The sequence below is a fragment of the Neovison vison genome, chromosome 12 (genome assembly GCF_020171115.1).
Source record: "Neovison vison isolate M4711 chromosome 12, ASM_NN_V1, whole genome shotgun sequence".
Taxonomy (NCBI): Eukaryota; Metazoa; Chordata; class Mammalia; order Carnivora; family Mustelidae; genus Neogale; species Neogale vison.
Genome location: NC_058102.1, coordinates 61,282,912 through 61,298,486, shown reverse-complemented (window position 1 = coordinate 61,298,486; position 15,575 = coordinate 61,282,912). Strand labels below are relative to the sequence as shown.

General features: G+C 36.7%; 1 protein-coding gene across 1 annotated transcript in view; it reads right to left on the bottom strand.

Moving 5' to 3' along the window:
- Positions 1-15,575, bottom strand: part of PIK3C2G (phosphatidylinositol-4-phosphate 3-kinase catalytic subunit type 2 gamma) — a 364,772-nt gene that overhangs the window by 231,038 nt on the left and 118,159 nt on the right. Inside the window, exon 14 of the mRNA XM_044227234.1 lies at positions 7,582-7,696. Coding sequence (XP_044083169.1) covers positions 7,582-7,696 — 115 coding nt within the window. The remainder of the gene's footprint in view (positions 1-7,581; positions 7,697-15,575) is intronic.

Below are 15,575 nucleotides of genomic sequence, written 5' to 3'. Positions count from 1 at the left end.
CAACTTTGAAGACATGAATTTCTAGTGAAGATTTATTTAAATGTCTAACCAAATACAGCATTCTTTTTTCTTGCTCTGTAGTTCAGATTTATAGACAGGGCTAGAATTCAGGCCTTTTTTATTTATTATTATTATTATTTTTTTTTTGGCAGAATGTGTTTTCCATTAAACCATGTTTCAGTGATGACCTGATTCTAGTAAATAAAAAAAAGTTAACAAAATATACAATTTCAAACTATGTAAATGAGCTAGTTACTTTAGTGCCCCATATGTGTGTTTAAGTTATGATACATTTTTTTCATATTAAAATACCTAAAATTATTTTTCTCTGCTGAACTATGTTAGTTTGGGATCTCAGAGAAAATTGAGAAACATTATAAGGTATGCTGTGTGATTTAAAGCTTGACATACAGTTGACTCTATTTGAGTTATTTGCTAGAAAAAGCTTTAGCAATTTTATAATCTCCAAAATATGTTGTCACATTTGTTTTTGGTATAATTTTTGTTATACTGTGCCACTTAATACTCCAATATGATAAAAGAACTGAGTCATAGAAAAGCAATGTTATAATAAATTTTCCCTTTTGACAGAAAGCTTAATTTTTGTCCCCTAGAGAGAAGTAACTCCAGTATTGGCAGGTTTTGTTATTCTTTGTGTGCCCAAATACTTTAAACGCATGAAACAAAAATATTAGAAATAGTATTTGATGAACTAGTTCAATTTTATGTTGGTTTTAAGAGAAGAGCAGGGTACACGAGGAAACTAAAGCTATTGGATGAGAAAATAGAAGTATTCTTGTGCACAAATATATAATAAATTCTTTGATATATTTCACTTATGAATTTTTAATTTCTGATATACGAATGAGGCCCTATACTGACTGCATTATGTCATATGTTATGAGGCTAAAATTACTGATTCCTGATCCAGTGATAGAAAATACTGGAATTTCTCTCAAATGCCTTTTGTTCTAATTTTTCATGGAAGTGAAGTTCTCACAAAGTATATGTTATTGTATTTGCTCTAGAATTTTTTTGTGTATCATGCATTATGGAAGATATAAAGAGTATCCATCGCTTTCAAAGAACTTAAAGTCTAATTAAGGAGAAAAATGTATATATTAACAAATATATATAAAATATATGTAAAGTATGGTAAAATTCATATACATAGCACCCCAAAGCTCTGCTTCAAGTCAGTAATGGCAAAAATGTGACTCTGGTTTTCTCCTTCTGTCATTGTGACTAACCAAGCCTGCTTTGGTCCCAAAAGTATTTTTAATGGAGTGCTTTGGGAGATCTTCTCAAATGTCTCCATTGCATCTGTCATAACACCTATTTATTACTTTCCTGCCTCAAGCATTGAGGATAGACTCCTGATTTCAAAAACAAAAACAACAAAAGATTATGAGGCTCTTTTCTTTGAGATGCAAGAAAACATTCAGACCTGATTATCCAACCCTCTAATTCATACCTCCTTATACATCTGAATATTGAATTCTTATGTTCCATTTATGCCTCCTACTTCACTTCCTCTCATCCTTCTCCATTCACACTTGACCACCATAGTTCCTACTGTGACTTCATGACTTGTAATTCTTTGAGAAAGCGGCTGTGAATGTCCCCAGTGTCCATGACCCACAACCATGCCTAGAGGTCCATGGGCCCAGCATGGGCCCCCATGATTCTGTCAGCTTGTCAAAGAACAACCCCCTGGACTGTAGATGAATTTTGGATATTATAAGGCACATGAATGTTAGACCATAAGTACTATGGTAGTTCAAGGGAAGGAAGGATACTTACCAATTGGATGGGGATTTTAGTGAGTCTTAAGGAAGAAACTGTAAAAGAGGGAACTGCCATAAGGCAGTTCAGGAATAATGGAAAAAAAAAACAAAAAACAAAAAATAACCCCCAAACCAAAAAACATCTGCTATATTAGGATGCAAAATGTCCTGCGTTCTAAAGACTTGGTATCAGTAAGACTGTTGTCTCCCCCTAACATTGTTGATAATGGATACTAAGCATCTAATACAGTGTTAGGTAAAGTAAAATACTTTGGGTGAGTAAGAACTGGTTTAAGAGGAAGGCCACTTAGATAAAAGGAAGAGCCAAACACTCTAGAATCTGGATTCTAATAATTGCAATAAAGTGCTAAGTTTAGAAATATCTGTAGGCTAGGTTATTATAGTGATCAGATGTATGGACACATAGCATTGATTTTATAAATACTGTATTTCAGGTACTATGCTAGAAAGTTAGGGATAAAACACCCAATGCCTTCAGTAATAAAGAAGTCAATGGGTAAAAAGTCAGTGAGAAAGAAGTATAAAGTGGTGCATGTGTTGATAAAAATCTTATTGGTTATTGTGTGAATGCAGAGGAAGGTCACTTAACGCTGCTTGGGTTGGAAAGAGAGGAGAGCGTATGGAAGAGATTCCTAGAGGAGGGCCTATGGATCCTAAAAGTGAATATTAATTACATGAACAAAATCAGAGAGGAGGGGTAGGTAATAGATGGTGAAAGGAAGAGGGAGGGCATACTGCAAGCAGGAAGCAGTATTTGTAAACGCACATAAGGTAAAACCAGGACAGTGCATGTCAGAAACTACAACATTTTCAAAGTTACTGGAGCTTGAAGTGTCAGACAAGGAGTGGCAAGAGAAACAATGGGAGAGGAGTCATGCTGTAGAGCATGACCTTAATTCTCTAGGTAGTGCTGAGTTACTGAAGAGTGTAAATAGAGGAGTTGGCAGGTTCAAATTTAAATTTTAGAAGGATCAAACTTATGGATTTGGGATTATAGAATGACAAAACTAAAGGTTAAAAAAAAAAACAACAGCTTAACTATTGTGACCTAGGAGGGAATTTTTGAACTAGGGCAGGTGTGGCAAATTGAAAGGATACACTTGAGGAACATATGGGAGATAATTGGCAGGATAGAGTACAGACTGAACATGCGTAGGGATAAAGAGGGATGAGGCAAATGAAATAAGTGGGTGTATGTAGGGGCATGAACAGAAATAAATAATTCAGGGGGTGAGAGAAATTTGGAAAGAAAGGTGAGCTCAGTTTGGGATATATTTTCTTTGAAGCTGTCTGTACAATATCCAGGTGGGAGTTTCATGTGGCTATATTTGTCTGAAGTGTGTAGTGTGAAAGAATCTGAACTAGATGGGGCGCCTGGGAGGTTCAGTGGGTTAAAGCCTCTGCCTTCAGCTCAGGTCATGATCCCAGGGTCCTGGGATGGAGCCCTGCATCAGGCCCTCTGCTCAGCAAGGGCCTGCTTCCTCCTCTCTCTCTGCCTGCCTCTCTGCCTACTTGTGATCTCTATCTGTCAAATAAATAAATAAAATCTTAAAAAAAAAAAAAGAATCTGAACTAGAGATAGATTAGGAAGTGAACCTGGATATATATTGTGAATAAAACCTTAGAAATGAATGAGATCTAGCAATTCTAGTGCTAGATATATACATGATATAGATATAGATATAGATATCTCCTAGATAAATGGAAACATATGTCCACACACAAACCTGTACACAAATGTTCACAGCAATACCATTCTCAATAACCAAAAAGTGGAAACAATCTCAATGCACATGAACTAATGAATGGATAAAGTATAGTATATCCATGTAATGTAATATTATTCAATAATAGAAAAGGAATGAATACTGATATATGCTGTAATGCAGATGAACTTTGAAACATTAACCTAAATGAAAGAAGCCAGTCACAAAAGACCAAGTATTATATGATTTTATCTATATGAAATATGCAGAATAGGTGAATCTATAGAGACAGAAAGTAGATTAGCAGTTTCTTAGACTTGGGGAAAATGGGAGAGTAGGAAGTGATAGCTAAAAGATATAGGATTTCTATTTGAAGTGATTAAAATGCTCTAAAATTGATGTTGGTGGTAATTGTATTTATCTTTGAAAAAACAAAAAAGAAAAAAATCCCAAAGCAATTAATTGCACACTTTAAACGGGAAGGTTATAGGGTATGTGAATTCTATCTCAACAAAGTTTTTTCAAGAAATTCTCCCAGGGACAGTACATATACTGAGAATAGCAATGGGCAGCAGATGGAACCTTTGAGAACTGTCAACAGGAAGGACTAGCAGAAGGGGAGACTGGGAAGGAAACCGAGAAAGGAGAGGAGAAAAGTGTTCTCTAATGGGAAAGAGAGTGCCAAAAGTTGCAGAGAGCTAGTATGAAGAGAACTAAAACCACCACTGGATAGAGCAACTAAGAATAACAAATAAGCCAGGATATAGTGAATTTAGACAAGAATGAGGAGGTGGGGAAGTAGAGGAATATAGAACAGAACAAGAGCAACATTGACTAAAACTCTGCTCTTAGTTCTTAAATTGTGATAGAGCCATGCGACTAGATTATACACAGAGAGAGGTAAGAAGTTGAGGGAGATCCAGGTTAGTAAAATCATGCAATAATCTGTCTCTGTTTCTTTCCTTTTCTAAGATTTTGACAGAGAGAGAGAGAGAGAGCGCGCGCGCACACAAGGAAGGAGGAATGACAGGTAGAGGGAGAGGGAGAAGTAGGCTCCCCACTGAGCAATGAACCCAGTGCCGGGCTGGATATGGGGCTTGATCCCAGGACTCTGGGATCCTGACCTGACCTGAAGGCAAACACTTAACTGAGTGTTAAGTCAATTAACTGACAGAGCCACCCAGCTGTCCCAATCTTGGCCCATTTCTTTTCTTTTTCTTTTTCTTTTTTTTGTTTTAAAGATTTTATTTATTTATTTATTTGACAGGATGAGAGAGATCACAAGTGGGCAGAGAGGCAGGCAGAGAGAGAGGGGTAAACAGGCTCCCTGCTGAGCAGAGAGCCCAGTGTGTAGTTCCATCCCAGGACTCTGACCATGACCGGAGCTGAGAGCAGAGGTTTAACCCACTGAGCCACCCAGGCGCCCCTCTTTGTCCATTTCTTTTTTTTTTTTTCTTTTTTAAAGATTTTTATTTATTTATTTATTTGACAGACAGAGACAACAAGTAGGCAGAGGCCGGCAGAGAGAAAGGGGGAAGCAGGCTCCCCACTGAGTAGAGAGCCCAACATGGGGCTCAATCCCAGAGAGATCATGACCTGAGCTGAAGGCAGAGGCTTTAACCCACTGAGCCACCCAGGCAGCACTCTTTGTCCATTTCTAAATTCAGATCTACTTCACTCCACCCACAGCTTCTGGTTGGCACTTGAGCCATAAAACCTAAAAAGAAGAAAGTGAGAGACTTAGAGGATTCAAGTTCTGTGGCATATCATATCCCTTCTCAAACTAGGGTAGCTACCATGGGGCAGTAACTGTCTATCTAATAAAGACAATCAGAAAAGTACAGATCTGAAAGAAGTTGGATAGGCATAGTGTAATCCTGTCATTGTACAGAGGTGAAAATATGTTTGGTGACTTATTCAAAATCATAAAGTTTTCTGTTTAAGAGCTAAAACTATAATCCAGACTTTTTAACTCAGAGCCATTCCCTGATACACAAGTTTTTCCTTGATACACATCTTGACTCCTTAACTCAAACACTGGTTGCAGAATTTGCTAATTTCCTCTCTATAATCTTTAGGCTGAAAGATTTTGCTCTAAATTTAGCTGTATATAATTAGAACAATATTGGTTAGCAAAGGTTTTAACTTTAGCAACTCCTATTTTATTCTGTATATTTTATCATCAATTAAAAATATCCTGAGAAGTTTCTTTTTATGTCTATACCATTTGAAATTATTTTGTAAAAATTAGATTATTTAACTTTTGCATACTGTTGAATGATTTACATTTTTTTGTAAGATAAAATTTTTTTTTAAGATAAATTTGGCTATACCTCCAGATGTTTAGTAGGAAATCTATGCTGCCATTGAATACTGAAACTAATCCTCAGATTCCACTTGCCAGGATCTGAGTTCTAAAAGAGTTATTCCTCTCATTTGAGAAGAATCATCTGATAGTCTCTCTTACTTCTTCTATTCCCACCATTGCTGTTAAAGACCCCTTGAATCATGACTTAATATCCTCAAAGCTCAGTCAATGGTCAGACTTGGAAGATTCTCATCAGCCTGAGGTAGTTTGTATCTCGCAAGCAACAGTCTGTTAAAAAATGCATTTTTAAAAAAGATTTGATTGATTGATTGATTGATTGATTAATCATGAGTGGGGAGAGGGGCAGACGAAGAGAGAGAATCTTAGGCAGACTCCATACTGAGCATGCAGAGCCCAACTTGGAGCCTGATCTTACAACCCTGAGATCATGACCTAAGCCGACGTCAACAGTCAGACACTTAACAACCTGAGCCACCCAGGTGCTCCTGCATTTGTCCTCTTAAAGAAAGGTAGTCATCATGCTACAGTGGAACATCTGCTAAATAATAAGCCATTAAATGTTGAGTATCTATGATGTTGTGTCAAGACTGAACCTGAACAAACACTCTTTTTCATTATCACATCTATGAATTAGAAGTAGATCTTTGATTAATGTTTGGTGAGGACTTCCTCCTTTGCAGTGAAAGTCGCATTTTTATTAGTAATATATTTCTCTTCCAGTTTCAATGTCTTGCTAAACTTTGTCCCTTACCCCAAACATGGAAACTTAAAAACTTAGAGACTCCACTAGCTTTATCTAGAACAGCTTCTACTTAACTGAGGGCAATTTTATACCTAGAGGACATTTGACAATATCTAAAAGCATTTTTTGATTGTCAGAACTAGGCAGGTGCTACTGGCACCTAGTAGGTAGAAGCCAAAAATGCTGCTAAATATCCCATAATGCATTAGACAGCCCCCACAACAAAGAGTCCAAAATGGTCCAAAATGTCATTAGCGTTGAGGTTGAGAGACCAGTTGTAGAGAGTGCTGCCCCGATAGCCGTTCCCAGTTTTTCCCTATAGAGATGGAAATTCCATATTCCCTCATTTCCATAAATGGGAGTGGTCATGCTTCCTGTATCTGATCAATATGATCATTTACAATGATGTACACCTAAGGAGCTTTCAGCAGAAAGGAACAAAGCCTGGAATCATTAGCCACCTTTTACTCATGATTACAAATCACAGAAAGAAGAGGGGTCTTAAGAGTTAAGAAAGTATGTTGAATGGATTTTGTCTGTAGTTTCTCCTCCACTACTGACCTAATTGCTAATCATATAGGAAATGTACAATTGAAGGACTTTAAGGGAACACGACACAATGCAGAGGTAGGTATAAGGTACCAAGTTAATAATATATATCAATGACTGTTTTCAGACAACAGAGAGAAAAATGAATCTACATATGAATATACTAATGGCGACACTCCATTTCTTTCCTTCGTGGTCATGTTTGACAGAGAATGGCTTGAAACCGCTATTATATAAGCTGGGGGGAAAGTGCTTTAAGAGCACTGAACACAAAATAAAAGAACTAGAGGTTTTACAAATCCCAGTCAATTGGAGGAAGAGAAGACAATTAAAATGTGCGATCCTAGAAGAAAATTGTTTCTGTAACTGAGAAGCTACTTATCAACCAATACTTGCTATATATATATATATACATACCTATATACAACTTCATAGCCTGACACTTACCTGCAGGATCAATGGAGATGGTAGGCTTATATCCCACAGTCCTGGAGCTATCATTTCTGTGGGAGGCTCATTCTCTAATGTCATGCTGAATAGCATAGACCCAAGAATGGATTTGCTACAAAAGACAATAGATATAGACATACAGGAGTCACTTCAAGAGGGAAGTTATTATTATCTATAACAGCTTTCTTTTGGAATGTAAACATAACCAGCTATTTCAGTGACTTCATTCAGTAGCTAGAATAGAAATACAATATTCCCCAAGCCTAGATACTGATTAATAGTTAATTCTAATATATGACATGAATGGCTATGTTCACAGAGAGCTACATTTATTTTCCACATGAAAAAATTACTTCCACAATAGATTCTGACAGGCAGAATTTATTCTTAGTATCCAACAATATTGATTATAAGATGGGACTAAGAATCTTAGATTTATACTCTTGGAGTTATGAGGGCCTCAAGTCTACAAAGATATCAACTCTTCAGAAAAAGTTTGCTCCATGAAGTGACTAAATTCCCCGAGTTTCATTAAAAGTATGACCTCTAAATTTACAGAAAGAAAATATTTAAATTAGCATATGATCTGCAGAATCAAAATAGTTGTGGGACTTCAGAGAAGAAGTGCTTCTAAATAGAAAGATTATTCATAGTCTGAATATTTAAAAAATAGGCTCTAAATTACCATTGTAAATTAGGATGAATACAGGAAGATTTTAGACAGCAAGAATTCATGGATGGTTTTAAGAACTTCAGTAACATCAGAATCCACAGACCTTCATAGGAATTAAAAGAGAATCTAAACTGACTATATGTATAAATTAGATTATTGGTAAAATGCTCCAATGACCACTGAGGACAGTCCTTGACTTTAATATACTAAAATAAAAATGTAAGCAAGACAACAAAAATTAAAGTTTATAAACAACTTTGAGACATTAAGTGAGCCTTATTGAAAACTCTGTAAAGGGGGAAGGAGCTAAGATGGCAGAGTAGTAGGAGGACCCTAGGCTTGCCTTGTTCTTCAAACACAGCTAGATAAATATCAAATCATTCTGACTATCCAAGAAATCAATCTAAGGACTTACAGAACAAACTACACAACTAGAGGGAGAGAGGAGGCCACATCGTGGAAGGTAAGAGCTTTGGAAATGTGTGGAAGGGTGGGAGCCCTGGTCACAGACAGAGATGAAAGAAAGAGGAGCACACAGGAAACTGCACAAGGAAAACAATTCCCCAAAGCCATTGATGGGGAAAAAAGAGGGCTGATTTTCCTATTTGCCACCAGCAGGGCTCAAAGACTGGAGTTTTAGAGATCCATGACATGGCTAGTATAAAGCCCTGAAGGTGCTATAGTGCTCCTGTAGAGAAAGCAGGCAGGTTATTCAGGGGGCAGAGGGCATAATCTGTGGATACTCTGAGATGTATTAGGAGATGGTTCCCCCTTCTTGGAGGCATTGCCTTTCTGGGGACAAAGGAGCTGGTAGGTGCCATTTTCCACCCCCCAAACCTCAGCATAGATGCAGACACCTGCTGAGGACCGCTAATCTGGACACTGGCTCTTTAGTGCACTTTGCTCCAAACCCCACACTCTTACGCTCTGGTGCAATTGCCCTTCTGGGTCAAACCTGCACCAATACCAGTGCAGTGAGATCCTCCCCCAAAAGACTAGAGCATATCTCTGCTACAGCAGGTCCCTAAAGTTTGGAGATTGGTTGATTGGTTGATTGATTGATTGATTTTTAAGTACACTCCAAATGGGGCTTGAACTCACAATCCTGAGATCAAGACCTAAGCTGAGGTCAAGAATCAGACACTTAACTGACTATGTCACCCAGGTACCCTTAAAGATTGCAGTTTTAAAACCCAGCTGGCCTGGCTGGGCTAAAACCCAAAGTGCATTGTGCTGCTCCAGGCAGGGAAATAACCCAGAGACAGATAGAATGAAAACAGTGATCTGAAAACACCTATGATGCAAGAAAGGAAATTATTTACTCTTCTAAGAGGGCTTCCTGATAACAACAAGCATGAACTCCCCTCTGTGGAGACAAAGGGGCAGCCATTTCCCTTCCCCACCCCTCAGCATATATCAACTTTAATAAACAACACAGCACCAACACTGGTGGCCTAAACCTAAGCCCTGCCCCCACTGTGCTCAGCTGGTATTGCTTTTCTCCAGCAAATGTGCCTAAGGACCAGTGCAGCAGGCCCTTCCACCTGAAGGACAACACAAATCCCTTCATGCACCATGTCTACTGACCACAGAGTTCTGCAACACTTCAGCTCTACGGGAAACCATACTCTGGCCAAGGTCCAAACACTCTCCACTACAGGCAAGGAGAAACCCTGAAGAAGATTGAACTGAGGGATACAGCAGCCACAACACAACAACAGAGTGTATGCGGCATACACCAGAGACACTTCCTGAAGCTCCAGGCCTTGAACATTATCTATGACTTTGTCATAAAGCCATTACTCTCAGGAGCAGGAAACATAGCAGGCTTTCCTAACATAGAGAAGATGACAGAGATGTGGACAAAATACCAAGACAGAAAAATTCATCCCAAAAGAAAGAACAAGTAAAGGTCATGGCCAGGGATCAAATCAAAACAAATTATAAATAATATACCTGATCCAGAATTTAAAGCAATAATTATAAGGGAAATAGCTGGGCTTGAGAAAAGCATAGAAGATACCAGGAAGTCCCTTACTGCAGAAATAAAAGCTTAAAACGAACCAGGTCAAAATGAAAAATGTGATAACCAAGATTTGAAACCAAGTAGATGCAATGACCATGAGGATGGAAGAATCAGAGGAATGAATAAATGATAAAGAAGACAGAATTATGAAAAATAATGAAGGTGAACAAAAGAAGGAAAAAAATATTGGATCATGGAAGTAGATTTAGGGAAATCAGTAAGTCCATAAAATTTATTAACATTCATATCATAGGAGTCCCAGAAGAGGAAGAAGAGAGAAAGGGGGGCAGAAGGTTTATTTGAAGAAACTATAACTGATAACTTTCCTAATCTGGGGAAGGAAACAGACTTCCAAATCCAGGAAGCACAGAGAAGTCTCATCAAAATCAACAAAAGCAGGCCAACAACAAGACATATTGTGGTTGAATTAGCAAAATATAGAGATAAGGAAAATATCCTAAAAGCAGTAAGACAAAAGAATTCCCTAACTTACAAGTGAAGAGAAATAAAGTTAGCAGCAGATCTATCTACAGAAATTTGGTAGGCCAGAAAAAAGTGGCATGATATATTCAATGTACTGAATGGGAAAAATTTGCAACCAAGAATACTCTATCTGCTGGGCTGTCATTCAGAATAGAAGGAGACATAAAGAGTTTCCTAGACAAACAAAAGCTAAGGGAGTTTGTGTCAACCAACCCAGTGCTGCAAGAAATATTAAAGGGGACTCTTTGAGTGGGAAAAAGAATAAAAAGGAATAAAGAAAATCTCCAGAAACAATAAAATAAGCAATAAAATGGCACTAAATTGATATTTATCAATAATAACTCTGAATACATATGAACTAAATGCTCCATCAAAAGACATAGGTTGTCAGAATGGATAAAAAACAAGACCCGTTTATAGGTTGTTTACAAGAAACTCATTTTAGACCTAAACACACCTGAAGATTGAAAGTAAGGGGATGGGGAAATATTTTAGCATGCAAATGGACATAAAAAGAAAACCAGATAGCAAATACTTATATGAGACAGACTAGATTTTAAACCAAAGACTGTAACAAAAGATGAAGGGCACTGTATCAAAATAAAGGAGTCTATCCAACAAGGAGATTTAACAATTGCAAATATTTTTGCCCCCAAATTGGGAGGACCCAAATACATAAAACAACTAATAACAAACATAATGGAACTCACTGATAATAATACAATAACAGCACGGGACTTTAACACCCCACTTACATCAATGGACAGATCATCCAAACATAAAATCAACAAGGAAACCATGGCTTTGAATGACACACTCGCCAGAAGGACTTAACAGATATATTCAAAACATTTCATCCTAAAGCAGCAGAATACACGTTCTCTCAAGAGCACAGGGAACATTCACCAGAAAAGATCAAATACTGGGTCACAAATCAGGCCTCAAGAAGTACAAAAAGATTGAGATAATACCATGCATATTTTCTAGCCACAAAGTTATGAAACTTGCATTCAGTCACAAGAATAAATTTGGAAAGACCATAAATACATGGAAGTTAAAGAACATTCTTCTAAAGAATGAATGAATCAACCAGGAAATTAAAGAAGAAATTTAAAAGTAGATGGAAACGGATGAAAATGAAAGCACAAAAGTCTGAAACTTTGGGATGCAGCAAAAGCAGTCCTAAGAGGAAAGTATACAGCAATACAGGCCTATCTCAAGAAGGAAGAAACATCTCAAATATAATATAATCTTATATCTAAAGGAGTTAAGAAAAGAACAACAAATGAAGCCTAAAGCTAGCAGAAGAAGGGAATTAATAAACATTAGAACAGAAATAAATGATATAGAAGCAAATAAAATCAGTAGAACAGATCAATGAAGCCAGGAGTTGGTTCTTTGAAAAAATTAATAAAATTGATAAACTGGTTCCTAGAAAGACTTACCAAAAATGAAAAGAGGGGGAAAGGACTCAAATAAATAAAGTCACAAATGAGAGAGGAGAGATCACAACCAACACCACAGAAACACAGCCAGAATATTATGAAATTTAGATGTCAACAAATTGGGCAATCTGGAAGAAATGGATAATTTCGTAAAAACATATAATTACCGAAACTAAACCAGGAAGAAATAGAAAACTTGGAAAGGCCAATAACCAGCAAATAAATTGAATCAGTAATCAAAAATCTCCCAAAAAAACAAAAGTCCAGGGCCAAATGGCTTCACCGGACAATTTTAACAAACATTTAAAGAGTTAATACCTATTCTCAAACTATTCCAAAAAATAGAAATGGAAGGAAAACTTCCAAAGTCATTCTTTGGAAGAGGTCAATATTACCCTGATCTCAAAACCAAACAAAGACCCTGTTAAAAAGGAGAATGATAGGCCAATATCCCTGATGAACATGGATGCAAAAATACTCAACATGGATGATACTAGTGAACTGAATCTAATAGTACATTAAAAAAAATTATTCACCACAATCAAGTGGGATTTATTTCTGGGTTGCAAGGGTGAATCAATATACCTAAATAAATTAATATGATATTCCACTTTAATAAAAGAAAGGATAAGAGGCATATGATCCTCTCAACAGATACAAAAAAAGCATTTGACAAAGTACAGCATCTGATCTTGATAAACTAGGGATAGAAGAAACATGCCTCAATACCATAAAGGCCACCAAAAAAAAGACCACCATTAATATCATCCTCAATGGGGAAAAACTGAGAGCTTTCCTCTGCAGTCAGGAACAAGACAGGCATGTCCACTCTCACCACTGTTGCTTAGCATAGTAATGGAAGTCTGAGCGTCAGCAATCAGACAACAAAGAGAAATAAAAATCATCCAAATTGGCAAGGAAGAAGTTAAAATTTGCAGAAGATATGATATTTTAAGTAGAAAACCTAGAATACTCCACCAAAAAAAAATTGCTAGAAACGACATACAAATTCATTAAAATTACAGGATATGAAATCAATGTACAGAAATCAGTTGCATTTTTATACACCAAAAATGAAGCAGTGAAAGAAAAATTATGGAATCAATCCCATTTACAATTGCACCAAAATCCATAAGATATCTAGGAATAAACCTAACCAAAAAGGCAAAAGATCTGTACTCTGAAAACTACAAAACACTTATGAAAAAAACTGAAGATGACAAAGAAATGGAAAAGTATTTCATGCTCATCGATTGGATTGGAAGAACAAATATTGCTAAAATGTTTATAATACACAAAGCAATCTACATACTTAATGCCATCCCTATCAACACTACCAGCATTTTTCACAAGCTAGAACAAACAATCCTAAAATTTGTATGGAACAGAATAAAAATCCAGAAATGGACCCACAACTATATGGACAGCTAATCTCGACAAAGCAGAGAATTTCCAATGGCAAAAACACAGTCTCTTCAACAAATGCTGTTGGGAAAACTGGACAGCAACATGCAGAAGAAACTGGACCATTTCTTAAACCATATACAAAAATGAATTCAAAATGAATGAAAGACCTAAATGCGAGACTTGAAACCATAATAATCCTAGGGGAGAACACAGACAGCAACCTCTTTGATTTTGGCCATGTCAACTTCTCACTAGACACATTACCAGAGGCAAACAAAGGGAAACAAAGGCAAAAATCATCTACTGAGATTTCATCAAGATAAAAAGCTTCTGCATGGTGAAGGAAACAATCAACAAAACTAAAAGGCAGCCTACAGAATGGAAGAAGATTTTTGCAAATGATATATCTGACAAAGGGTTTGTATCCAAAATCTATAGAGCTTATCAAACTCAACACCCAAAAACAAATAATCCAGTTAAGAAATGGAAAGAAGTGCTGTGAAGTGTGTAAGCCTGATGATTCACAGACCTGTACCCCTGTGGCAAATAATACATTATATGTCAATAAAAGAATTTTTATAAATAGATAAATAAAAATAAAAAGTTAAAAAAAAGAAATGGGTAGAAGACATGAATAGACATTTTTCTAAGGAAGACATGAAGAAGACATGAAATAATGCTCAACATCATGAAATAATGCTCAACATCACTCGTCATCAGGGAAATACAAATCAAAACTACAATGAGATGCCACCTGGTCAGAATGGCTAAAATTAACAACACAGAAACAACAGATGTTGGCAAGGATGTGGAGAAAGGGGGAAATTCTTACACTGTTGATAGGAAGGCAAACTGGTGCAGCCACTCTGGAAAACAGTATGGAGTTTCCTCAAAGAGTTAAAAATAGAATGACCCTACAATCCAGGAATCACACTACTAGGTATTTATACAAAAGGTACAAAGATACTGATTCAAAGAGATACCTGCACCCTGATGTTTACAGCATTAGCAATAGTAGCCAAATTATGAAAAGAGCCCAAACACCCATGAATAAAGAAGAAGTGAGATAGACACAGACATACACAGACACACACACACACACAGACAGACAGACAGACAGACACACACACACAAACACACACACAAATATGTAGATATATACATGCAATGGAATATTACCCAACCATAAAAAAGAATGAAATCTTGCCATTTGCAACAATGTGGATGGAGTGGAGAGTATTATGCTAACTGAAATAATTCAGTCAAGAAAAGACAACTACCACATGATTTCACTCATATGCGGAATTTAAGAAACAAAACAGATGAACATGGGGGGAAGAAAGAGAACAAGGCAAACCATAAAAGATTCTTAACTAGAGAGAACAAACTGTGGGTTGCTGAGGGGAGGTAGGTGGCAGGATGGGTTAAATGGGTGATGTGGACTAAGGGGTACACTTGCTGTGATGAGCACTGGGCATGTCTGTTAAGTGATGAATCAGTAAATTCTACTCCTGAAGCTAACATTACACTCAATGTTAACTGCTATTTAAATGAAGACTTCAAACTAAAACAAAACAAAACAAAACAAAACTATCAAATCCTATTATTCCCTTTAATAGACACTATGAAAAATAGGAAGAAAAAATCCAACAAATGAAGTTCTCTTTAAACCTTTAACTTTCTGGGACTTGCTTATTTTTCATGTCTAAAGATATTATTAGAAAGTATCTGCCCAAGGTAGTATAATTTGTAAATATTATTGGACAGATATTTTTATAAGACCTGGGACTATTCTTCTAGGAGAATGAATTTTGAATTTTCATTTTCCCTTTGTCCCATACCTCCTTCAGCTGGTGAACCTTGTTTTTTGGTATAACAATCCAGAGGGGATGGTATTAGCAACCTAAGAGTTTAATGCCATAAAGATTAGAAAATCATTAATTTATTTTTCATTATA